The 27,657-nt window shown below is 35.9% G+C and overlaps 2 protein-coding genes and 1 pseudogene across 2 annotated transcripts; 1 reads left to right on the top strand and 2 right to left on the bottom strand.

Moving 5' to 3' along the window:
- Positions 1 to 111: 111 nt before the first annotated feature.
- Positions 112 to 1,053, bottom strand: OR8H1 (olfactory receptor family 8 subfamily H member 1). The gene has a single exon (XM_001103843.4). It carries the CDS (start codon positions 1,051 to 1,053, stop codon positions 112 to 114), a length of 942 nt encoding a protein of 313 aa, XP_001103843.3.
- Positions 1,054 to 6,231: 5,178 nt separating this feature from the next.
- Positions 6,232 to 15,766, bottom strand: LOC100427488 (olfactory receptor 8I2-like; annotated as a pseudogene).
- Positions 15,767 to 26,123: 10,357 nt separating this feature from the next.
- On the top strand, positions 26,124 to 27,074 carry OR8K3 (olfactory receptor family 8 subfamily K member 3). The gene has a single exon (XM_015114453.3). The coding sequence runs from the start codon at positions 26,124 to 26,126 to the stop codon at positions 27,072 to 27,074; it is 951 nt and encodes a 316-aa protein (XP_014969939.2).
- Positions 27,075 to 27,657: the final 583 nt, after the last annotated feature.

Genomic DNA, 27,657 nt, shown 5'->3' with positions numbered 1-27,657 from the left:
ACAAAAATGCAAACAAATTAAAGGATTCAATTGTTTTTATAGAAAGACTAAGGAAATACCGAATAGAAAAGAAAGAAAAGATGAGTTTAAATGTTCAGCATTCCTGCTATTTTAATTACCCGAGTCCTGTCTTCTCTGCATGACTCTAATGACAGCATTTTTCACTTCTTTGTTTCTAAGACTATAAATGAGTGGGTTCAGCATGGGAATCACAATAGTATAAAACACAGAAGCCACCTGATCCCTTCCCAAGGAATAAGACTTTCTTGGTTTTAAATAAGTAAAAATCATAGTGCCATAAAAGATGGTGACTCCCAAGAGATGAGAGGTGCAAGTAGAGAAAGCTTTCTGCTTTCCTGAAGTGGAATTAATTTTCAGGATGGTAGAGAGAATGCACACATAGGATGCAGACATCGTGATAAGGGAGACCATCAGGGTGGAACCAGCTAAAATGCATATCATGATTTCAATGTCATATGTGTCCATGCAGGACAGAGCTAAAATTGGGGACGTGTCACAGAAAAAGTGATGAACTACATTTGAGTCGCAGAAATGCAATCTGCTCATCCAAATCACGTTGACAAAGGAATCCATAAAGCCAATCACGTAGGGCCCAGTGAGGAGAGCGAGGCAGAGACTTTTGGACATAATAACTGGGTAGTGTAGAGGACTGCAGATAGCTACATAGCGATCATAGGCCATTGAGGAGAGAAGAAAACATTCAGCAGCTCCCAAGAAGACAAAAAAGAACATCTGGGCAAAGCAGCCCATGAAGGAAATAGAGTTGGAAGTCAGTAAGTTTGCTAAGGTTTTAGGTGTGATGACAGTTGAGTAACTGAGGTCAATAAATGACAGGTGAGTGAGGAAAAAATACATGGGAGTGTGAAGTTGGAGGTCCAGGTGGATTACCAATATCATCCCCAAATTCCCCAGCATGGTAATTAGGTATATCAGGAGAAATAGCATAAAGAGAGCTATCCTGACCTCTTCAGAATCTGACAGTCCCGTAAGGATGAAGCCAGGCACATTTGTGTTATTTCTTCTACCCATCATGTTCAATTGCTTTAAACTGCTGAGAAATCAAAGTTGATACTTAACAGGAATGACTTCAAAAGGTTTCTGTTTATATAATAACCTAGCGTTTAATTAGTTTAGTGTTTCTATAAATTATGAATAAATTTATACAATGTGACCTAAAAACAGAATTATATCGCCAATGTAGATAAAAGTGTAAATTAACATTTAGATGTGATATAATAAAATGTAACATATTGCATAATTAGAATGAACCTGACCTTGTTCTGAATGCCTTCCTTTATTAACACATTTAATCCACGTGAAATTATGCCATAGATACTATTATCCACATATTTTAGATGAGAAAAAAAAGATATGGAAGGTTTGAGTAACTTATCCAAAGTCAGAACAATTAAATGTTGACACTGATTCTGCCAACATATGTTGACTTCAGAGAGAAGGCTTATAATACCATACTCCTGTTTATAAATAATTTCAGAAAACTTGAGAAAGAGCTAGACATGTAATAAAAAATGAGAGGAAACAGTTTTTAATAGATTTCCTGCCCCTTTGTTTCTAATATCATTTAATAGTAATTTTAAATAAACTCCACCCTTAAAGATTTTAGTAGGATACATTAAAATTATAGACCATATATGTATTCATTTATTAAAAATATGATGTTTTAGTAACTTAACCAATTAAAATCAAATTGCTTCCAAAAATTATATGATCAAAATATGTACTTTGCTTGTAGACTCATTTCGTCAACTCTACATTTCTGTTTTCACAAACCCCGACATTACTTAGGGTAAGGACTAAATGATATGTATATGTATATTATTATGATAAAGTCCCAAATTAATTTCATCTGGAATAAAATCTTCCAATTTTGAGAATAATACTTACTGTGTCTGAGCCAAAGTTGGTGAAAAAGCTTTCTTCTTGTATTATCTGTCTAGAAATTTGTCAACTTCAAATTTTTCTTATAAATAAAACATGAAAAGCATTTAAGGAGATAAAATTTTCTCTAATATTTGTTTTCCTTGAGATAAATTGTTTTTACATGTTTGTGCATTCATTTTGTTTTATTCTGTGTCAAAACACCAACCTAGAAATTTTGTTGAGGTCCTGGGTCAAATGGAAAGATTACCAGGAAGTTGTGTCAAAAGGACACTGGAAGCCACTGTGACTACAGGGAGATTATTCTTTGCCCCTCACTCTGATAATTCTAGAGTACCTTATATATGAGGGGCTGATGATAATGCATCTTTTGGTAGTCCCTGTGGACCAATTACCAATGAAGAATTGCTTGGTATGTTTCCAAGGATAAAGGTGCAGGGAATAAATGCAGCCATGATAGATTTTTGAGCAAAGGTTTTCCTTTTTACCTTACAAGCCACATGAATGAAGGAAATTCTGGATTGGTCTTTTCTTGTGATGTTCTCAATAATTTTACTGGGGTGGTAGAGAAGCCATTTCCAGAAAAATAATTATTCTATGACTGACACCAAAGATGGGATAATACATTTTTTACAATTAAAATTTTGTATATTCAAATGTATGATACTATCATAGAAGTAAAACCTATTAAGAAGAATCAGAACATAACAAAATTCAAAAAAAGAAAATGAAAGTAATTCTAAACTGTTAACATTTTGCCAACAGTATAATTTTTTTCTATTTTCTTTTGTGCACTTAATTCCTATTTGTACATGTACCTATAGCTTGCATAATAATTATACTATATATTCAGTGTATTTTCATCATTTAATAACCAAAATTTTATGCTATGCCATGAACTATGTTACATTAACCTTTTATAAACCCTACAATTCTATGGTTCAGGTATTGGCTAGTGCCCTGGGGATAATTTACTACGTTAACTAAGTGCTTACCAGCTAATAGACATTTTGAAGCATTACCAAAAAAGTAATGCAGGCTTTATTCTGGTTTCGCAGTGTCACCTAATTCATCTACATGAAGTATTTGTGCAATATGTTTTGTTATTTTCATGTGCTTTTAAAAATTTTATGAAATAAAAGTGAGAGCAGAAAGACAAAATCAACCCTGAGACTAATAAACATTTTATAATTAATTTAGTTGCTTAAAACTTACTTCCTCCATATATAATCAGATCAGATTTTCTCTTAAATATGGGTTAAAAGTTAAAATATAAAAATTGAGCTGAAATATTGTACTGAGTACTATTTGCCCAAGATGGGGAAGCAAAGGAAGGGTCTGAAAGAAAACACAGTGTAAATCAGAGTAAAATATTAATGTGATTTTGTGTTAAGTCATGATAATAAAATCAATTTTCATGTAAATTTAAAAGTGAGTCTAGAAGGAAACATGTCCATAATCTAGAATTTCAGGAGATAACTTGTTGGTATGTATAAAGCAGCTACATTTGTATGTATTTATTGTACATTTGATGAGCTTTTGGAAGAGCAATTCTGTTCATCACAAATTTAGTGATTCTGAGACAGGCTAATGTGGAGATTAAAAAGCCAGAATCACACTCTTTGATATAGGTATCATTAGGGCTTAAGCCAAATAAGAGGCAAAAGGTGACTTTCTATGTCAAAGCCACCTCAATAGCCATGAACAAGGGGTTTTCTTGCTCATTTTTTTTTCTAACATTAAAAACCATTTTGTTCAGGTTCAGAGTTGTTTATAATGGCAAGAAAATTATTTTACCATTTACTGTGTCATGGCAGAAGCCTAATTCTGATCAGAGATTTTAAAACTCTCAATTTAAATAATATAGTGTGTAATGCCCTAGGTAATTGTATTTTATTTTTGTTGTGATTTCGTTATTTAGAGACAGAGTCTCGTTTGTTGCCCAGGCTGGAGTGCAGTTGTGCTATCTTGACTCATTGCAATGTCCACCTCCTGGGCTCAAGTGATCCTCCTGCCTCAGCCTCCCAACTATCTGGGACTACAGGTACTCACTACCAGGCTCGTCTTATTTTTTTGTACAGACAGGGTCTCACTATGTTGCAAAGGCTTGTCCTGAACTCCGGGGCTCAAGCGATGTTCCTGCCTTGGCCTCTCAAAGTGCTGGGATTACAGGTATGAACCACTGTGCCTGGCCTGAGGTCATTATATTTTAAACTACGTTACTTATGTCCCTCCTATTCTCTTTCTCTCAATCTCTGTCGTCTGGATTATGTTAACTATTGTTTTATTTGTCTTTCATCTTTGGCTCAATAAAAAAAAGACTTTTGATAAACTTGGTTCAAAGACTTACTAACTTGCTTATTCATTAGTTATTTTTGTTTTATTATTTTATTTCCCCTAATTTATCAGGTTGCATATCTTTACTAGGTATTGAAGTAATGTTGGACAGGTCCAAATGTTGAACCTACTTTTACTAGGTATTGAAGTAATGTCCACAATGTTGGACAGGCCGGTACTGATAAACTTACTAGGTATTGAAAATACCTAGTAACAGTATTTTCTCATGGTTACCTGTTTAATAATACCAGAATTTAGTATTTGCATTATTCATTTGAGTGTCACTTTTCACTTATATATAGTGATATGAATTATTCCTATTGTGGCATATTATGAAAATAGTGTAAAGTTAACTTTTTTATTTCTTATTTGACTAAGATTAACCTCAGTTATACTTAGTCATTAAGTTATTAAAATCTTAATAAAATTATAATTCTAATTTTTTAAAATTTTGAGTTAAAATTATTTTTATCTTACAAATATTGATTTTTATTTATTTATTTTTAGAGATAGAGTGTCACTCTATTGCCCCAGCAATAGTGGTGTGATCCGGGATCACTGCAGCCTCTGCCTCTGGGTTCAAGCGATTCTCCTGCTTCAGTCTCCCTAGTAGCTAGGACTACAGGTGTGTGCCACCACATCTGGCTAATTTTTATATCTTTTTGGTGGAGACTGGTTTTCACAATGTTGGACAGGCCGGTACTGATAAAACTTTTTCAATGGTTATCTTCTAATAACACCTGGGAGAGTTCATTAAACCAGGTTTAAGTCTCTTTTCAAGGAAAGCACCATCTTTCTTACCTCACACACAGGAACACATACATACGCATTTTCTTCCTTTAGTGCTATAGAATTAACAGTTTTCCTTTTGATCTGGAGATGCAAGAATCTCTGTTTATATCCAAAATATTCTAGGAATTATGCTACTGCTAACGAGACATCTATAGTTAATGAGAAATTAAACTGTCCTGTTTTTTATAGAAATATATGCCATGAACAGAACACTTTCCTATGTAATCTAAAATTGTGTTCATACATACATGATCGAGAACTTAACTGTTAGGGGCAAAGGACTCCATATTATCAAGAGATTTCTCTATACTGCCTGGTATCTGTTGTTCCATTAGTGATTGCACTGAAATTATTTCAATCTTTCATTTTTCATTGTGGCTAATATTTGCTTTGTTATTTTTATTTTTTGTTTGTTCAGTTCTGTACTCTTTGCTTTCAGGTGATCAGCTGTCACTAAATATTTTTAGTAAAATTTAACTGTTCTTATTCCTTCATTTTTCATTTTCTACTCTCAAGTTGCCAATAGCTGAGAAAACAGAATGTCAAGTTATATTGTCAATTTAGTTTTTTTTTTAGTTTTAAAAGAAATTTTTTTTTACGGGTCCATAGTAAACGTGTATATTTATGGGGTACACATGTGCTGTTCTGATATAGGCATGCAATGTGAAATAAGCACATCTTGGAGAATGCTTTATCCTTCTTCTAAGACTTGATCCATAGAGTTAATATGTTGGTGCAGAAGTAATGGCGGTTTTTGCCGTTTGTTTTTTGTTTGTTTTGTTCCGTTATGACAAAAACTGCCATTACTTTCGCACCAGGCTGATACAAACGATCCAGTTACATGATATAAACTGGGCACAGAATGACAAAAATTACATGTTCTCAATGTAGTAATTTTGAACTTGTTTCAGCATGATGGTATGCTCACATATGAATGTTCGGATGCCTCTTATTTCCTTGTACATTTCTATGCCTGAATAATGTATATGCTGAATTGACCTCCAAATACAGTGAGTTAGTGGTCCATATAATTAAACAATAATTCAACTTACAAACTGCAAGACTCTAAGTTCTCATTTAGTTTGTGTTACGCTTTTTGAGGTTACTCTACTATTTTCCTAGTTGTTGGCATAATTGAATTCCTGAAGCCATCCACGTTTAATTGTAACATACATAAATTTGTTATGGAAAAAATTTTCTATGTATGACTCTCAGAAGAGAATTTTTTACATCTTTGTTCCTCACACTATAGATGAGTAGATTCAGCATGGGAATGACAGTCGCATAGAATACAGATGCCAACTGTGCATGGATCAGGGATGATGTGTTATCAAGTTGCAAATAGGTGAATATCAGGGACCCATAGAAGATAGTTACACCCATGAGGTGGGATGCACAGGTGGAGAAGGCCTTCTGCCTTCCTGGTGCTGACTGGTTCTTCAGGATGGCTGAGATGATGGTGATGTAAGTGACCGTGACGATAAGGAGAGAGCTAAGAAGAGTGAATCCAGCTAAGAAAAGATCACCATTTCTGTGCTGAATGCATCCACACAGGACAGTGCTAAAAGAATTGTGGTGTCACAGAAAAAATGATTGATGCTGGAATCACAGAACACCAAACTACTTATCACACAGACGGATATCAGAGAATTTGTGAAGCCTATCGCATATGGCATTACTCCCAGCCAGTTGCACACTTTGAGACACGACTACTGAATAAGGGATTGCAGATTGCTACATAGCGATCATAGGCCATTGATCCCAGAAGGAAACACTCACTACACACCAATCCAACAAAAATAGTACATTTGAACAAAGCAGCCAACAAAGAAGATGGATCTCTGATTGGATTGGAAATTCACCAATGCCTTAGGCGTTACAGTAGAGCAGTAAAATAATGTCAATGAATGCTAAATTGCTCAGGAAAAAGTACATAGGGGTATGAAGCTGAGAATCAATTCTGATTAACATGATCAGTCCCAGGTTTCTCAAAGTAGTGAACAGATAAATGAAGAGAAACATCAAGAAAAGACTGACTTGTAATTCAGGGTGATTTGCAAATCCAGAGAGGATGAAGACAGTTACCTCAGTGAAATTGTTGCCAGCCACTTACATCAACTCAGGCCTTTGACTTGACTGCTGAATAACAATAAGGAGAGTTAGATCTAAAGGCCCTATAATCAGAATTGACTCAGACTCCAACAATGAAAGAGTTACAAATGGAAAGTAAAATTTAGTGATTTCAAGTTAGTTAGGGATTTATGCATAATTTTTATTTTTTACAAACTGAGAAACATTAACAAAAAAAAAGTTCACAATTTTGTGGACTAAAAAACATGTCTGGAAGGATGTCTAGGAAGAAAGATTGCTCCTGAGATGTACCATTCTCTGCCCCAGTCTATCATCGGGTCTTGCAACTTAATGAAAATAATTGTATCTAATGAATATACCAATTTATCTAATGAAATTAATTCTATCTAATGAATACAGCTATTTATCTAATGAAATTAATTTTATCTAACAAATATAGCAATTTATCTAATGAAATTAATTGTATGATACTCTTAGAAAAAAATAAAACCCATTTAGAAAAGGAAGTTCTACAATTTGTGAATTTAATAATTCCTTTGTGTTTCAGTCTTACTTTCTTAACATCTAACAATTACTTCACAGAATTATTCTAGGAACTTGATAAAATCTTAGATGAATATAGCTATTATTTCCTTGGGCTCTGTAAAGCTTTTTATATTTTGTTAAGAAAAAAATAGAAAAGAGAAAACTAGAAACCATCCCGCTCACTTGACATGTTAATGCTAAAACTTCTTATACTTTTATCTCCTATCATGTATTCTTTCTCTCTTTGGGTGAGATAAGACCAAATGTCTTGCTCATCATGAAGGGCATTTTTTTAAAACCTGATGGAAGACGCAGACATTAAAAAATAGAAAGTTTCTCGATGTGAGAAACACGCAAATAATACTCACAGTCAGGCAGATATGCAAATTTTAGGGGAAAAAAGGTAATAAAATTAAATATGCCTGGTATTCAATCATCCAAATGAAACATCATTATTTTAGCTATCTTCCATTTATTTTCAGGTTTGTTATATTTGCCTCATCTATAATTCTGAATCCCATGAATTATCAACATAATGACTTGGATCTGTTGTTGTTGTTACTGTAGTTACTTAGCATAAATCTCTATTTCCTATATAATGGACCCTAAATATTATGATGTTGATGAAAAAATACTGGTGGTTTTGATGATAATATTGGGTATTATATATATTACCTTCCATTAATAGGATATAAATAAGAGCCAAATTAATTTGTTAACTTGTTGTTTTCGTGTGCATTCGTGAGAATTGAAAGTTTATATTTTTTGCTCAAGCCTGGATTCTTATAATTAGTCTTGGTCTTAGTGTATTTCTAAAGCAATCCCATAACAAAAGATTTTCTTCTGAAATCTTGTACATTAAGCAGTATTCTTATACCTGGAACTCTTCCTCAAACACTTAAATTCACCTAATAAAGAGGTTAGACAATTATCATCTTTGATCTCTTGAGATTTCTATCTTAATTGTACTCTAAGGTCTCTTCTTAATTTTTCTGGGGGTATATCTCCAATGTAAGTGTTTGGAAATGTATAATCTTCATTTTTGTGTATTCAGTTAAATGGCAGAAGACATTATTAAAAAATTCAATTGATGTAGCTTTAAAAATCATGTTATTTACATGTTATGGGTAGATGTATACATGAAACATTCATGAAACATTAAATCATTATGAAAATAAAGGTGACATATGATGTTAGGGTATCTCAGATAACCACTGCTTCCCAGATAACCCTCCATGAAACTGAAGTAAGCTTTCCTACTCATTAACTTTGTGCTGTTAATACGTGTTGAAATTATATTACCATCTGTGTCAACAATCATAGATGTGTTTACTTTAAATTCAGGCATTCAGTTATTTTTAATTGTGCTCAATGGTATATACATATCATTGTCTGATAATACATATGCCATCTAAGAAAATGAACAAGAAACCCATGGTACAAATCAAACTCATGCTCTCCATTTAATGCTCAATTTATGAGTAAATACAATATTTCTCACAGTTGTATTCACATTATTATCATTTATTTTTATTTGTTTCAGAGCAGCTTCCTAGCCTACACTATACTGGACAGATTCTAGTTTATTAGGTTTGGTATTGACCCATAAAATTAAATTTTTCAAGATGCCCCACATTACATGGATTATACTTTGACAAAGACTACCTTGGAAGGATCTCTCAGACTTACCTAATTAAATTTCTTTTCTGCTGTGATTGTTACATTCTCCTTATTTCTTGTTTTTAAAGGGGGCTTATTTTTAATTGACAAGTAATAACTGTTTATATTCATGGAGTACATAGTGATGTTTCAAAACATAATATGTAGTGACCAGGTCATACATACCTATCATCTCAAACATTCATCATTTCTTTGTGTTGGGAATATTCAATATCCTCTATCTAGCTGTTTGACCCTACATAATATGTTATTGTTAACTATAATCATTGTACAGTAGTACAGAACAATAGAACACATTCCTTTTCTCAAGCTGTAATTTTATAGCCTTTAACGAATATCTTCCTACTGTTACATAATGAAACAAGACAGATATTTGCATGGGGAAAAGAAAAATAATACATTTTTCCTAGCAACAGAAACCATCTCTAATACCTGTCACGTTAGAGATTTTTAAAAAGCAATAAAATCTATTATAGATGTGCCATATCACTCACTGATAATCAATATTATCAGGTAATAGGACAAAATAAATGGCATACAGTAGTCCCCCATTTTTTATGGTTTTACTTTCTGTTGTTTCAGTTACCCTTGGTCAATCAGTCTAAAAATATTACATGGAAAATTCTAGCAATAGACAATTCAGAGGTTTTAAATTGTGCATTTCCGAGTATTGTTATAATGGCTCCATTTTATTAGTAGTTATTTGTTGTTAATCTTTTACTGTGCCTAATTTACAAATTAATGTTTATTACAAGTATGTACGTATAGGAAAAAAAGTGTATATTGAGTTTGGTAGTACCTGAAATTGCAGGTATCCTCTGGGAGTTGTAGATTATTTAAAAGATAAGGACTACAGTAATTCTTTCCCCCACTACGTGTTCAACTTGATAAAACAAAATTTTGAGAGAATTGGGCTATACACGTTCAACCTCAACTTTTCATCTACTCACTTGTCCAACACAAAATGATTAAACATTTATTAGATGGCAGGCACTATGCTTTGTGTGGGACTACAAATATGAAAATGATATCATTTCTCCTTTCACACTACTTAGAGTTAATTGCCTGTTTCAAGATTCAAATTTTGTTTCAGCTTTTTAATATTCTTATATTTGGTGAACTAATATGTATAGTGATCACAAATAATTGCTATGGGGCTATTGTTGAAAATATTACAGGAAAATAGATATTTAATAACAGCTTAACTGAATTTACATTTACCTATACATCTATTTTGGTTTCTGTCAATCGACTCTGTTTTTACTTTTCATTAACTATTGTATTTTTACTAATGTCAACTTAATCACAGTGTGAACATTAACACTTAAGAAATGTATAGTGATAAAATAATATTAGCTAAACTACAGACTTACTAAATTTCACCAAATTCTCCACTGAAGTCCTATTTTCTCTTCCAGGATCCAATCCAGGGTGCCACCTTGTGGTTAGTGTCATGTCTCCTTAGTCTATTGGAGTCTGTTCCTGTTCTATATTCTTTTCTTTTATTTCATAACTGATATTTTAGTACCTGTCAAGTATTTTATAAGCTATCCTTCAATTAAACTTTGCCTGATGTTTTCTACTGATTAAATTGAGGTTTTTCATGATTGGGAATAGTTCCTGAGAGCCGATCTGTATACCATTTTCCATTTTCTCACAGGATATGTGTTGATAGGTAATATTAGTGATATTAAATTTGATCACTTAAAGTAGTGTGTGCTGGACATTTTTACTGTAGAAGTATAATTATTTCTTTGTATTTGTTAAGTATCGAGGGAAAGCTAATTTAGACTATGTAAATATTCCATGACTACTTTTTACCATTCATCAATGTTTGTTGCTTATAGCAATTATTACTGTGCAATTTTGGTAGAAATTTACTATCTCCCTTACTCTTTCTATACATCAGAATTCTGTAAGGAAGAGTTATTTCTTCCCTATATATTTATTTATTCAGTCTTCTATTTAAATCAATATACACTCAAAATTATTTTACTTTTTTTTTTTTGGTGGGGGGACCGAGTCTCGCTCTGTTACCCAGGCTGGAGTGCAGTGGCACGATCTCGGCTCACTGCAAGTTCCACCTCCCGGGTTCATGCCATTCTCCTGCCTCAGTCTCCCGAGTAGCTGGGACTACAGGCGCCCACCACCACGCCCGGCTAAGTTTTTGTATTTTTAGTAGAGACGGGGTTTCACCATGTTAGCCAGGATGGTCTCAATCTCCTGACCTCGTGATCCGCCCACCTCGGCCTCCCAAAGTGCTGGGATTACAGGCGTGAGCCACCGCACCCAGCCAATTATTTTACTCTTTGTGTTATCTCATACTGACATTATTTATTCTGTTGCTCAAATCGTTCTAGCTTTGCTAATAGAATCACCATCAAATTGGCTCCTGGGCTCTTTGCTCTTTGAACACGTCCCTGTCTTAAAATTATTTTTGTCATTGGTGTTTTTATTCCTTACAACTCTAGCAGCACAAAGTGTTCCAGGTCATCTTGTATTTTCCTGGATTCAGCTCTAAAATTAACCACTTCTCCAAGGATTCTTGCTTTTATGAGACTACGGCATTTGGAAAAACAGGATCTGAACAATGTAATACTACTATATGTGTACTTGTATTTTCCCTTTAATAAGGATTCACACGTTTTGAATATTTCTACATTCTCAACATTGTGCAATTACAACTTTTCAGATAAAGACTTTATGCTACAGTAAAAAATGTTTATATTTGGAAGCCATAATTCTGAATTTGTGTACGAAATCATATGCTTACTTTGTGACCACATGAAAGTTTAAGCTGTCATATCAGTGTCCATGTTTGCAAAGCGACAATACTATACCTGCTTCATGTGTCTGTGAATATTTAATTACATATTGTATATGAAGCATTTAGAATGATATTGAGGATATGATAGGATAGATATTTATTGAATACCTATGTTGGTAATACCAGTGACTTTATAATAATCTATTATATTTATACATCCCCATTTATTCAACCATTTTCTCTACTGTTGGGTATGTCCATTAATCATAGTTTTAACATTTTTGTTTGTTTGTTTTTTGAGACGGAGTCTTGCTCTGTCGCCCAGGCTGGAGTACAGTGGCGTGATCTCCGCTCACTGCAGCCTCTGCCTCCCAGGTTCCAGCGATTCTCCTGCCTCAGCCTCCTGGGATTACAGGCGCCCAGCACCATGACCAGCTAAACTTGTATTGCTAGTAGAGACGGGGTTTCACCATGTTGGCCAGGCTGGTCTCGCACTCCTGACCTCAGGTGATCTGCCCGCCTTCGCCTCCCAAAGTGCTAGGATTTACAGGCATGAGCCACCGCGTCCGGCCTTTAAAATGTTTTTTAATGCCCTTGATTTATTTTCTTCAAATAAAGCAGCACAATTCTGGGACTAAAACTATGACTTCTCATGTCACACTACTGTGAGGCATTTTAGAATGGTTGGACAAATGTTTATTTCTGTGAACACAGTCCCTGACCATCAGTTTCATAGCCTTGTTTACATTCACCATTTATATCTTATCAAGCTCCACATTTAATGGAACTTGATAAAAGATATTTTTTACTATTTATATCACAATCTCTTCAAGTGTTATTGAAAGCCTTATTTAAAAAGTGTAGTTTTTAATAACTGCAATATAGTTTGAAAAATATTTATCTATTTACTTTTCAATGTCAAATATGCAAGTGTGTGATAGGTAAAAAAAAACAATTCTATGAAATAATTAACTTCTCGATTTGTTAAACTAATAAAAATTGAGCACTTACTTATGTGACAGTCACTTTTTCCTAGTGTGTTCGGAATTGGTGGGTTCTTGGTCTCGCAGACTTCAGGAAGGAAGCCACAGACCCTCACAGTCAGTGTTACAGTTCTTAAAGATGGTGTGTCTGGAGTTTGTTCCTTCAGATATTCAGAGGTGTCCGGAGTTTCTTCCTTCTGGGGGGTTCGTGGTCTCGCTGACTTCAGGAGTGAAGCCGCAGACCTTCGCTATGTGTGTTACAGCTCATAAAGGTGGTGTGTCTGGAGTTGTTCATTCCTTCCAGTGGGTTAGTGGTCTCGCTGGCCTCAGGAGTGAAGCCGCAGACCTCCGCAGTGAGTGTTACAGCTCTTAAAGGCAAAGCAGACCCAAAGAGTGAGCGGTAGCAAAATTCATTGTGAAGGGCAAAAAAACAGCTTCCACACTGCGTAAAAAGACCCAAACAAGCTGGCACTGCAAGCTGGGGCGAGTTGGGGGGTGGGGAGGCTGCATTTGTTCCCTTATCTGGTCCCACCCACATTCTACTGATTGGTCCATTTTACAGAGAGCTGATTGGGCCGTTTTACAGAGAGCTGATTGGTCCATTTTGACAAAGAGCTGATTAGTGCGTTTACAATCCTTTAACTAGACACGAAAGTTCTCCAAGTCCCCTACTGATTACCTAGACACAGAGCGCCGATTCGTGCATTTACAAACCTTGAGCTAGATACAGAGTGCTGATTGGTGCGTTTACAAACCTTTAGCTAGACAGAAAAGTTCTCCAAGTCCCCACCAGATCCAGAAGCCCAGCTGGCTTCACTTCGCAGTGAGACTGGCGGAGGGACTTTGCTGCATCTAGCCTGGGCACTCCAGCAGCCCAGAGGAAACTCTTCCCCTATCAAGCCCAGCAGGCGCCCAGCAAGCCCAGGCCGCGCCAAGTGCGGGGCTCACCAAGCCCACGCCCATCCGGAATCCGCGCCGCCCGCAGCCCCGGCTCCTGCCCGCGCCTCTCTCTTCACACCTGGCGGCGAGCAGAGGGAGCCGGCTCTGGCCTGGGCCAGCCCCACAGAGGGGCCCTCATGGCGCAGCGGCGGGCGGAAGGGCTCCTCCAGCGGCCAGAGCGGACGCCAAGAGGGCGCCAAGAGGGAGCGAGGGCTGCTAGCACGTTGTCACTTCTCACTAGTAACCTTGGGAGCATGGTTAAATAAGATAGTCATTTCCTTACAGAAACAAACATCAAAAGAGGGGTTGAAAGTGAAAACAAAAAATTGCAATTCATTTTTATAATGCAATGCGTAAGGATAGAAGAATGGAGGAAGGAGCTCAATTTTCTCAAAAGACATGAAAATCTTTTGAGAGGTAAAATTCTCTTGAACTCTGAGAATAATTACTATATTGTAGGGAAGATATTCTAAAAATGACAGACATATTGATAAAGGTAGTTTAACAAGCTATTTAAATTTAAATAATATTCCAATTAAGTTAAATGATATTTTCCAATTAAATTACAATAAACTTTAGTGGTTTTGACTAGGAGTGAGATTTCCCACTAGAAGACATTTGGCAATATTTGCAAATATTGTTGATTTTATGATGATGAGGTGATGTGAGCAAACATTATTGCTATCCAGAAGGTAGATGTTACTTAAGCTGCAAAATAATCTAATCTTCACAAGACAGCCCTCACAAAAAAATTTACCCTGTCAGAATGTTAATAGTGCCAATTTTGAGAAAGCCTATGTGAACAATTGCTATTTAATATTGTGTGATTGTTTTATTGATTTTAATCAGCTCAAGCTGGAGGAGAGTGCTGTTCAAGTCTTCTGTAATATTGCTCTTTTCTTCTTTATTTGCTCTCTTAATTATTAAGACTGATATTAAAATTCCAAGTTAAATTATGTTTTTATCTTTCTTATCTGTCAGTTTTGATGTCAGGTATTCTGGAGCATTTGTCATTAGTACATAAATTTATTTTTTATGCTTACAGTTTTTTGTGTGTGTGTTTGTTTGTTGAGATGAAGTTTTCCTCTTATTGCCCAGACTGAAAAACAATGGCACGGTCTTGGCTCACTGCAACCTCTGCCTCTCAGTTTCAAGTGATTCTCCTGCCTCAGCCTCCCAAGTAGCTGGGATTACAGGCACGTGCCACCACGCCCAGCTAATTTTTGTAGTTTTAGTAGAGATGAGGTTTCGCCATGTTTGCCATGCTGGTCTCAAACTCCTGAACTCAGGTGTTCCACCTGCCTCAGACTCCCAAAGTGCTAGAATTCCAGATGTAAGCCACTGTGCCTGGCATTCTGGCTTTTGTAGTTGCCAGAATTCTTTTCTCGTTCTTTTTCATCTTTGTGGCCTGATGTTCCTTTAATCTTTGAAGTTACTGTCCTTTGGACTTTTATTTTCTTTTTAATAATCTTTGATACCCTGGGATGTTTGATTTTCTTATGAGTTCAGTCAGCTGGCTCTGACTCTGGAAGATGAGCTCAGCTCATCACTCTTAGGCTGTGTGCTCTAATTGTGAGGGTTTGTATTGTGCCACTGACTCTGTTCTCTGACTCCTTTAGGTTAGAAACCTGTTGTGCTGAAGGGGTCAAGGTGTTCCCAGTCCACTGGCCCCAATACTGTGATGAGGGGTGTCAGCCAAAGCACTTTGTAAAGGTGGGGGTTTGTGATCCATGCTCACATGTATGTACCAGCAGCTGCAGGGTCATGGTGTGGCGCCCATGCATTGGAAGGGTAGTGATGGATTCACCGGCATCTACGCACACATTTGTGTTGGTGGCATTGGTGGTGGCAGTGGTTTAGTGCAGGTTGGGGAGATGGTTCCAGTGTCTGTACACACACTTGCACTGGCTACAGTAGTGATAACATGGCTGGCTGCCAGTGCCTCAGTGGGGGCAGCATGCCAGCAGGGGTGGATAGGACAGTGGGGTATACTCATGCTGGCAGTAGGATGGTGGGGTACATGTGCACATATGCATCATCAGAGGAGGGGAGAAAGATCAGCCCATATGCACATGCTAGTGAAGTTGTAGTGGGACTTCCATGGGGGCTGTGTGTGTTAGCAAAGCAGCAGGCGATGGTTGTGTATGGGCTGCTCATGTCGGCGGGGTCCAGTCTGCTAGACCTCTTCATTAGTTATGTGTGGCCTGCCAGCAGAGCAGCTATGATGAGGGCCCCCAGAAAGCACCCTGATTGGGTATTGGAGACTGTGCTGCAAGTGGGGACAGCCAGGCGGGAGCCCCAGGAAAGGCTGGGAGACAGGGTGGCACTCAGATAAGGCTGTCCCCATTACACAGATAAGATCTCCCTGTTCTGTCCAGGTCCATAAGTCCCCTAAAGGCTAAAGCCTCCTAGAGGAGCTTGGTGATCCTTGGGGAATGGGTATCCCTGGCCATGCGCCACTGAAGCTCTTGCTGCATGAAACCCTCTGTGCTCTGTAAAATCTGGAGTCCTGCCCCCATTAGTTTTCTAGGCAGCAATTCCTGCCTGTTCAAGTGTCCATGGGGGATCATTGGTTCTACTGCCACTAGGATTCTGGAGGCCCATGGATAAAGCAGGTTGTTTCTGTCTATTCAACTCACCCATTCACCAGGAGTCAGTGGGGTCCAGGAGCAGGTCCTAGTCCTCAGTAGTCCTGTGTAGGGTTCTCAGCTTTCTACCTTAGCCCAGTGTCTGCACTTTCCCATTGTCCACTTTCAATCCCTTCTCTCTGAAGATATGTTCAGAGTGTGCCAGTCTTCCCAATGTCTCAGGAACTGGGAAACATTCTTTCTGGCTGTGATCACTCGACCATCTTGGCTCCCCGTCTATATGGATATTTTAAAATACATTGTTTACCTTTTTGCTACCAAAAAGTTGACTTATGTGTCTCTGTGAGAATCTTTGTGTTTATCAAATTTAAGTTTGGTTTAGTCTCCTACATCTGCATATCACTGATATTTCTATAATTACAGAAGTTTTTGAAATATTTTTATCCTTTTTTCCTTAACGTTTGCTGCTACTCTAACTGACTCTATTAATAAACATAATAGTAGTACTACAAGTGTCCAAGGATTTCTTGATTTAGTGATCTTTTCTTCTATTTTATTTATAATGGATAATGTCTCTTTACCTCAAGTTGGTTGATTCTTAATTCTGCCGTCTCAATCTTCTGTTGCATCTAACAAGTAAATTTTTCATTTCAGTTATTCTGTTTTTTAACTCCAGATTTTCTATTTGATGATTTCAGAAAAAAAATGTTTTTGATTTTTTTTTAAATTTTCTATTATTATACTTTAAGTTCTAGGGTACATGTGCATAACGTGCAGGTTACATATGTATACTTGTGCCATGTTGGTGTGCTGCACCCATCAACTCGTCAGCACCCATCAACTCGTCATTCTCTTTTTTTAAGTGATTCATTTTCTACAGTACTCTTTTCTGAAAATTGACTTGTAGAACTGTGAGGAAACAAATTTTTGTTCTTTATAAATTATCCACTCTTAGGTATTCTGTTATAGAAGCACAAATGGACTAAAACAAATGCTCAGAGGCAGCTTACAGTTCTGCCGAAGACTTCACTTTCTCCTTTTGCAGAGCCTCAAGTCAGGCATGGTTTGAGCCTCTGGGTTTGACAGCTGAATATCTGTATTTTAAGAAGCCAATTGCATATTATACACTGAACCATGAGGAAAATTTTTCTTAAAATATTACTTCCATACTCAACTCTAAAATCTATTTTCAATGGATTTAATTTCTTTATTGATATTCACTTTTTGTGGATTTATTTTCTCAAGTACTACAAACATGTTTCTGATTCTTTGAAATACTAGCTAACGGTTTCTTTGAACTATGAGTCTGCTAAATCCAACATCTGTGTCCAGTCATAGGCAGTGCTTATAGACTACCTATCAATCATATGCAAGTATAGATCATTATTTCCTCTTTCTGCTTTTCATGACTCAGATTTGCATTGAGAACTGGAAATTTTGTAATATATTTTAGCACCTCTAAAATTTGATTTTATTTTTTCCCTCTATGATTCTCTGTTGCTGTGTGTTTTTGTTTCTTTGTTATAAAATACCTTGTTTAGAATATGCAGAATTTGGCCACTAATTTCTCTGCTCAGTATTTCCTTTGCATTATTAACTTTTAGCTCGACTTTCTAAGAGTTACCTCTTTGTCTTCCAGGTTAGTGGTCAAAGTTGTTCTAAAACTTTTGATTTCCTAAGGCTTGCACCACACCCTCTGCTGCTGACCTGTGCCTGGTTTGGGGAGCATATTAATCTGTATTAGTGTTCAAGTATACCCCAGCATTTACTTTCTTCTGAGTACTCTAAAGTCTCCATTATGTGCATATAGATTGTCAGACAGCTGGTGATGTATAGGATATTGGAATTTTTATCAAATCCCTCAGTTGGCATCTCCTTTCCAGGAACTTTAAATTTCTGGCCAGTTTTCCCTTCTGCTACTTACCTCAAGCTATGACCATAACCTGAGGTTAAAAAAGTTGCATTCACTACCATGCATGGATTTTCTACCATTTACTCCAAATCTAATTACCCCCTACCCCCGCCTTTAACATGGAAGTTGCTGTTTTTTATGGATAGGCTTGCCTTGAACAAAAAACAAGGTAAAATTATCAGACATGTATCATAGTTATATAATTATACATAATATAATGCAGGTACATAATGCAAAAAGAAACACAAATGTTACAATATTGATACATCACAAATAAAAAGTGACTTAAATACAGCAATGAAATTATAACACAACAAATATGCATGGTAAATACACACACACACACACAAATTTTACGTATTCACAAGAACACAATAATATAGGACATATATATTAATAAAACAGTTTATGTCAAGACAGAAAAGAAAAATTTGGTTGAGGGTTAAACAGAATAAACAAATGAAATGCTGCAATACGTAACTAAGAAAAAAAATCTAAATTTATAAACAGAGATATGATGGTAAGTCACATTAAATAAAAGTTAAAATAATTTATTAATACTAACACATTTACTGTGTTATAAATACTATTTTTATTTTTATAGGTACATAGTAGGGGTAATTATATCCATTTGATATTTGAAGAATAAAAAAATAAAATTAAACATTTTCCCTGATGAAATAAAAAGGAACAACATAAATAAAAAAGCAACACCTCTCCTTTATGCATTATTTTATTCCATGTAAAATTCTTAAATAAAGTAATAGGACAATGTTGAAAACCATGTCCACTCTGTCACCTTTTTGAGGAAACCACTGTGGATGGGCCTGCCTTGTATATACAATATTTTTTCCTGTGAGCCTGCACTATAGATACAATATTTTAATCAAGAGTTCTCTGTGGTACAAATGCAAATTTAAGTAAGTGTAAAAAGTAGGTAACAAATTTTTAAAAAATCTCTTGGCCTACTATTATTAGGCCTTAGAAACTGAAGTCTTCACTAGTGACACATCACAAACTGCATGGTTTCTGACTCGGCCATAAAGTCGGACATACACAGTCCATTTCCCCATCTGCATAATTTTACAAATAGATTTGTTCTCACTGCAGCTCTTAGTAACCTCAGCATAAGATTTTTTCTTTCATCTTTCCACTGAAAGAAAGGAAGCACTTTATGCCTTCTCTTTGACATGTCTGAATTGCCAGCATCATGACTATTGCAGTATCAGACATCATTAAGTAAAATAAGGGTTATCTAACACAGTTACTGCTATACTGTGACAGTCATCTGATAACCAAGATGGCTACTAAGTGGAACAGACAGGGAAGGTATACACTGTGGATAATTGGACAAAAAATGATTCATGTCCTAAGTGAAAAAGTGTGAGAATTTATTATGCTATATTGAATGACATGTAATTTACAAGGTATGAGTTGTTTGTTTCTGGAAATTAACATTTGTGGAACACAGTTGAATGCAGGTAACTGAAACCATAAAAAGTAAAAAAATAGGTATAAAAGGGACTACTGTATATGATGTTCAGGACTGAACAGGCCCTGAGGCACAAGTAAGTTACATGAAGTAGCAGCCCGATGCACATGGTCCCCACTCCTCTTACACTATCTTCTGTCTCCCAGTCTCCACCCATGTCCTTAGAGTTTCTTATAGTCAGTTGACAAAAAGAAGACTGCAGTCCCGTTTAAAGATAGTTCTGCATCATATGCAGGCACCATCCTGAAAGTGGGCAACTGTAGCACTACAGGCCTTTTCTGGGACATTCCTGATGGACAGAAGTAAAGGGAAATACTCCCTCTGGGCACAACCTTGGGCGGTGCACCTGCTCATGCACTTTGCTTAGAAGGTCATCATGAGAGACCAGACATGTGATAATCATGATTATATATGGATTCAGGGGCTGTGGCAAGTGGTGTGGCTAGACAGTAAAAAAACGTGGAGAGGACATGATTGTCATTATTTTTCAAAGAAATTTAGGGAAGCAGTATGACTAGAACTCTCTGAATGAGCAAAAAATGCGAAGATATTGGTGTCCCAGGGGAATGCTCACCAAAAGGTGACCTCAGCAGAGGAGGACTATAATGTTCCGGTCAATAGTATGACACATTCTGTGGATGCTAATCAGCCTCTTTCCTCAGGCACCCTGTCATCACCCAATGGGCTCACAAACAAAGTGGGTATGGTGGCAGGGATGTAGGTTACGTGTGATCTCACAGAAACATGGACTTCGGCTCATGAGGGTCAACCTGGCCATAGTCACTGCTGAGTGTCCAATCTGCCAACAGCGGAGAATTACACAGAGCGACTAATACGACACCATTACCCAGTGGGAGCAGCCAGCTCCCTGGCAGGAGTTTGGTTACATTGGACTGTTTCCAACATTTAAGAGCAGAATTTTGTTCTTACTGCAATGTATACTTACTCTGGATACAGATTATCCCTCTCTGCAAGCAATTCTGCCAAAACTACCTTCCAAGTTATAGAATGCCTTATGCACCGTCATGATATTCCACATGGCATTACATATAATCAAGAAACCCACTTCACAGGTAAAGAAGTGCAGCAAAGAGCCCATGATCATGGAATTCACTAGTCTGTCTTACCATGCTGCCCATCATCCTAAGAAACTGGCTTTGAAATTTTAATTACAATCCAGCTACATGGCAATAACTTGAATAGCTGGGGAAAGGTTCCTAAGAAAGCTATATATACTTTGAATTAGTCTCCAGTGTATTGCGCTGTTTTTTGCCATAGACTGGATCTAGGAGCCTAGGAATGAAGAGATGGAAATGTGAGTGACACCACTGACTATTAACCCTAGTGACCCACTGTCAAAATTTGTTTCCTGCTTCATTGACTTTAAGCTTTACTGACCTACAGGTTTTAGTCACAGAGGAATGAATGCTTCCACCTAAAGACATAGCAATAATTCTATTGAATTGGAAGTTAAGACTCCTACCCAGCCATTTTGAGCTCCTCATGCAACTGAATCAATAGACAAAACAGGAAGTTATCATACTTGATCCTGACTTTCCAGGGTAAATTGCGCTATTACTTCACAGTACAAGGAAGAATAAGCCAGGAATATGGGACATTCCTTAGGACATCTCTTATTAATAAGAAAAACTGTAATAATAATAAAAGGAACACTGTAATAGCCTGAACTAGCCAGAACTACTAATGGCTCAAACTCTTCAGGAATAAAGGTTTGGGCCACTTTACAAAGAAAAGAAAAAAAGCTATGGCCAGCTAAGGTGCTTGCTAAAGACAAAGGGAATACAGTATGGAAAGAAGAAGAAGACAGTTACAAATACCAGCTATAATCATGTGGTCAGTTCAGAAATGAGGGCTGTAATTGTAATGAGAATTCCATCCTGATTTTATTGTAAATAAGTGTGTGTATTTATTAAGTAAAGATGCTTTATTCCATCTTTATTACCTTATATAAATAAGATATATGGACTTCACATCAGTATTTAAATATTGTTAGTTTTACATTGTAGAATTTTACTCTGAGAAAATCAGGAGACTAGTCAATATCACTCAAAGAATATATTTCCTGTTTGGAATAAGGGATTAATGAGTTTTTACTTATATGCAAGATAGTTGTGTCATCTAAAGCACAACTATGACCTTGTTATTGTCTATGTTTAGAGAGACTAAGTATGGTTTAAGTACATGTTTATGTTTGCCAAGTTGACAAGGGGTGGAGTAATGATGGTTAAGGTGTTGATTTAACTAGGCTATATGACGCCCAGATAGCTGGCAAGCATTATTTCTGGGTGTGCCTGTGCGGATGCTCCTGGAAAAGACTAGAATTGGTAGAGTAACGATCATCCTCACCAATATAGGTGGGTATCAGTGCAATCAACTGAGGCCTTGAATAGAACAAAAAGACAGAGGAAGGGTGAGTTCACTCCCTGCTTAAGCTAGGACATCCTTCACTTCCTGCATCAGACATTGACATCCCAGATTCTAGAGCCTTCTAATTCAGACTATGACCTACACCGTTGGCTCCCCTGGCTCCCAATATTTCAAGTTTGAACTGAATCTATACCACCAGCTTTCTTGGAGCTTGCAGAGAAAAAAAATCACAGGAATCCTCAAGCCTACATAATTGCATAAAACAATTCATAATATTATCTATCTATCTATCTATCTATCCATCCATCCATCTCATAATATTATCTATCTATCTATCTATCCATCCATCCATCCATCTATCGCTCATCTAACTATATCCTCTTGGCTCTGTTTTTCTGGAGAACTCTGATACACTAATGAATTAAAATTGTCTTCTACAACTAATGGACAGCCTCGAAACATTTTGTTACGCTCTCAAATGCTTTAGGAATTATCAACAAATTGCCTGCCATCTCCTCAGGGAGAGTCTCAAAAGATTAAAAAATGCATAAATTGTTCTCACTGTGCCATGTGAGACACATGGAGGAGTCAAGACAGAGGCTTCATTACAGGTAACAAACGGAAAAAAAAAAAGGTAAGAATGTTTCTTTTGGTGCCATATGTTACAGATATCGACAATGCTTCAGTGACATTGGAAAACTGCCACTTTAATTTGATGACATAACCATAGTAAAGTGTGACAATTTCTGATTCATTTCTCCAGGATTTCTGTTATCCAATAATGCCTAAGCAGAAATAACAGTGCTCCATTTTTCATATAATTTTTAACTGTTTTTTACATGGTTTCACAGGCTGAATGCTCATAAGCATCTTTGAAAGATTATCATGATATTGTTTCTAAAGTATATATTTTACATAAAATATTTTTATCTAATTGAGGCCAAAACTTGGAGAATATAAAGCACAACGACAAGGAGATAAATATATTTTTAATGAAAGAATGGAGAAACTGCAACTATTTAGTCAGTCATGTTCATGTCCTTCCAAATACTTGTTATTTAGATGCTCTAGGCTTAGACTCCTTAACAATAATTTAACAGTGGATAATTATTTAAATAAATGTGTAGATATGATTCTTTTCTCACTTCTTCATGAGACAAAAAGGGGGTTTCCACCTTACATTCGAATGTGAAAAGTATTAAAAATTATGAGACTTTTTGGGTAATCATAGGCACAGAAAAAAACATTTAAAAATATAAGAAAATAAAATTAGGAGACTGTTACGTACCGAGTTTTAGGGAAAAATACAATTTTCAGAAAGTACTTCAATTTCCACCAAGAGTTGACCAAAGCAGATATTATTTTCTCAAATATTGTAGCTTTAAAAATGCCATTGATATTCAACAAAGACAGCAAAATATGAAAAAGCAATCTGGGTTTTCCACAGAACTCCAATGGTGGTGAGAGGAAGCTCATTTAGATTTCCTTACCTAACAAGAAAACAGGTACTTACCAATGATGATTTTTTTTGCCTTTCTAAATTGCCAAACTGTACAAAACAAGCAAACAAAATACAGGATTTATGTTGCTTATCATCGTATTTACTAAAGATATTTATCTAACTTTCCTATCTACTGCCACACATTACCATATATCTAATATGAGAAAGGTGTGTTCATTGAGTCAGGGTAGGATAGGAGGAGGTCATAATTTTATTAAGAAAATTAAGTTCAAATAATATGTAATCATCTTCATATTCAATGTAACAATTGCATGTCTTTATTTTTTCATAGCTCACTCAGATTGCTGTCACTATAATTTTCATTGTAAACACTATTTTTTCTTTTTCAAAAAGCATTGGGGCTTAGAATTTTTTTAACCAATAATAATTATCTTAGGTTATCATGCCCTCCATATCCATCTGTGGGTTATTGGGGGATATTTAGATATATATTTATTCAATTATACATATGTTTATTTGCATTATGTGCTATACCTTATTTCCTAGTTTCTGTGGCTTGCATGTCCAGAAAATTTTTAAACAGCCAGAAATCCACATATATCTCATGTTTGGTGTATTTATTTTGTCTCTATGTTACTGTGTAACGAAGTGACTTTTAATCATTTCTTTAATCTATAGTATCCTTTTATCCAAAAAGGAGCTTTTACTAAATCTTCGTTATACAAACCAATATGAAGGACCACATTTTCTCCCAATTTGTTCAGATTTCCTCAAACTCCCCTAAGATTTTGTATGATAAAACAAACTTAACTTTCACATTCAAGTTAGCATTTCTCAATTATATTGAGATTAAACTATGGGAAGATTAATGTTTTAATAAAGTTTATATAAACAATTTATCTAAAATGTTATTAAATTCGTTGTGAAAAACAGATAAGTAATCCAAAACAATAGCATACCGATTAACCAAGTTTAGTCATGAATATGAATTGGGGGAGGGGAGAAGAACTGCCCTAAGTTGCAAGCATTACATCCTACTTGACCTGTAACTCCCCTAGGCATCCTTATGGTCCTAACAAAGATGTTAATTCACAGTCAGAATAATGTACGTGTATATGTGTAAAAAAACCTCTTTCAAGTAAGGCGCTGTCACAATAACAAGAAGAAGAAAACTCACAATGTACTTGATATTTTAGAACTACTTCTAGGCAACAAAGACACATTGAATCACTTAATCTTCAGTCATCCTTCCCAACAATTCCACAATGACATGTTGCTTCTGGACATAAGAACAAACAGTTTTAGATAACTTACACTATTTGCCTACCATAACCTTTCAAATATGACATGAATTAAGATACAGTGTAGAATATATCTATATCCATACACTTCCTGATATTTTTTGCTTTGTAAATACAAATAATTGCCACTGTCATCTGTTATGCTGCTCTTACTCATATGCCTAATATCTGTCAACTCTATTAAAGTCTCGGCTGTACCACCCGAAGAGATACGGGTATTCACAGGATGATGTTTTGAAGCAGGTGGTTTTATGCATTTTTGGAATCTGTGACAAATTTTTTATGTAACTAAAATTGTATTATGTCGTAATAGTAATTTATAAATATGACCACTCTAAAAACATAGTGCAATAATTGTAAATATATCAGGTATCCACAGTATTAACAATATTTTTAACTTTAAAAATTTTCTTTAGATATCTATACATACATGAATATCTGTCCGTATCTTTCTCTCATATGGTTCTATTCATCCATAATCTATCTATCTATCTATCTATCTATCTATGATCTATCATCTATCCATGTATCTCATCGGAGTTTCTCAACCTTAGCACTATTGATATTTGGGGTTGGGTATTGCGATGGGCTGAGTATTGATTATCGTAGAATGTTTAGCAGCTTACTGGCTTCTAACCTTTAGATGCAACAGTGGCCCACCTCCAAATTGTGATAAATAAAATGTCTCTAGAAATGGGAAAATGTTTTCGGGTGAGTAAAATCAAAACCAACTGAAAACTGCTGATCTGTCTTATCTGCTTCTTGAATTATATTTAAACATGTTTTTATTTGTGAGAGGTACATTTGTTTTCAAATGTCACAAATTGTGAAATTTAGATGTATCTTATGTTAGCTTTGCATACTAAAAATTTTCTCAGGTGATGATAGAGGAAATCTATTGACTATGCTGATGTCTCTATCAGAATAGGTTTTCTGATGAACCTGGATGGAACAACACAATCTAACAACGGTGAATGAATTCATTCTTGCGGGAATCACAAATATTGCTGAGCTGCAGGCACCATTATTTGCATTGTTCCTCATGATCTATGTGATCTCAGTGATGGGCAATTTGGGCATGATCGTCCTCACTAAGTTGGACTCCAGGTTGCAAACCCCTATGTACTTTTTTCTCAGAAATCTGGCTCTCATGGATCTTGGTTATTCAACAACCGTAGGACCCAAAATGTTAGTAAATTTTGTTGTGGATAAGAATACAATTTCTTATTATTTTTGTGCAACACAGCTAGCTTGCTTTCTTGTGTTCATTGGTAGTGAACTTTTTATTCTCTCAGCGATGTCCTACGACCGCTATGTGGCCATCTGTAACCCTCTGCTATACACAGTAATCATGTCACAAAAGGTATGTCAAGTGCTGGTGGCAATCCCTTATCTCTACTGCACATTCATTTCTCTTCTAGTCACCGTAAAGATTTTTACTTTATCCTTCTGTGGCTGCAATGTCATTAGACATTTCTATTGTGACAGTCTCCCCTTATTACCTTTGCTCTGCTCAAATGCACATGAAATTGAATTGATAATTCTGATCTTCGCAGCTATCAATTTGATTTCATCTCTTTTGATAGTTCTTGTATCTTACCTGCTCATCCTTGTAGCCATTCTCAGGATGAATTCTGCTGGCAGACAAAAGGCTTTTTCTACCTGTGGAGCCCACCTGACAGTGGTCATAGTGTTCTACGGGACTTTGCTTTTCATGTACGTGCAGCCCAAGTCCAGTCATTCCTTTGACACTGATAAAGTGGCTTCCATATTTTACACCTTGGTTATTCCCATGTTGAATCCTTTGATCTATAGTTTAAGAAACAAAGATGTAAAATATGCCCTATGGAGGACATGGAATAATTTAATGTTTTTCTTTAAAGTTTGTACAATATGATTCCTATAAATTAGGTTATGGGCATCAATTTTTGCTCTGTATACTTCCAGAAGATGTAACTAGCATAACTGATTCAACATATATTTACATATGTTTAATACATGATAGGCTTTTCTAATTGCTATACATAAAACAGTAGAAACATTTGCCTTCTTTGATCGATAGATGAATTGAATTTATAATAATTCCATTTTATAAAATAGTAGAATATGCATGATGGATACAAAGAAAAAGGAGACAAGGAAAGCTAGTATGCTGGGTGGGAGTAGGAAACAGTGGTCATTAGAGAAGGGAATGACAAGGATTCTAGTGTTTCTATCCACTTTGGAATAATATTTGCAGAGTGTGTGTTTGTGTGTTTTCGTGTATATAAGCACTTTCCTTTTGTTTTAGCCTTCATACATTTGCTTGTATATTTTGACATTGCATTTAATACTGATTGTTTACATGATATGTGATGATTTTAAGTCTTACAACTATGCTCAAATAATTACTATTCCAAATATTAGGATTCCACCGTTTCCTTATCAATGCCTTTATTTGCACATGTAAGTCTGTTAACTGAACATACTTTGTAGCTCAA

Source organism: Macaca mulatta, chromosome 14 (genome assembly GCF_049350105.2).
Source record: "Macaca mulatta isolate MMU2019108-1 chromosome 14, T2T-MMU8v2.0, whole genome shotgun sequence".
NCBI lineage: Eukaryota > Metazoa > Chordata > Mammalia > Primates > Cercopithecidae > Macaca > Macaca mulatta.
The sequence above is the reverse complement of the archived record's forward strand: the minus strand, read 5'-3'. Positions and strand labels throughout refer to the sequence as shown.

Excerpts from the sequence above, each read along its gene's own strand:
- OR8H1 (XM_001103843.4), bottom strand. The coding sequence starts at position 1,053 with ATGATGGGTAGAAGAAATAACACAAATGTGCCTGGCTTCATCCTTACG.
- OR8K3 (XM_015114453.3), top strand. The coding sequence starts at position 26,124 with ATGGAACAACACAATCTAACAACGGTGAATGAATTCATTCTTGCGGGA.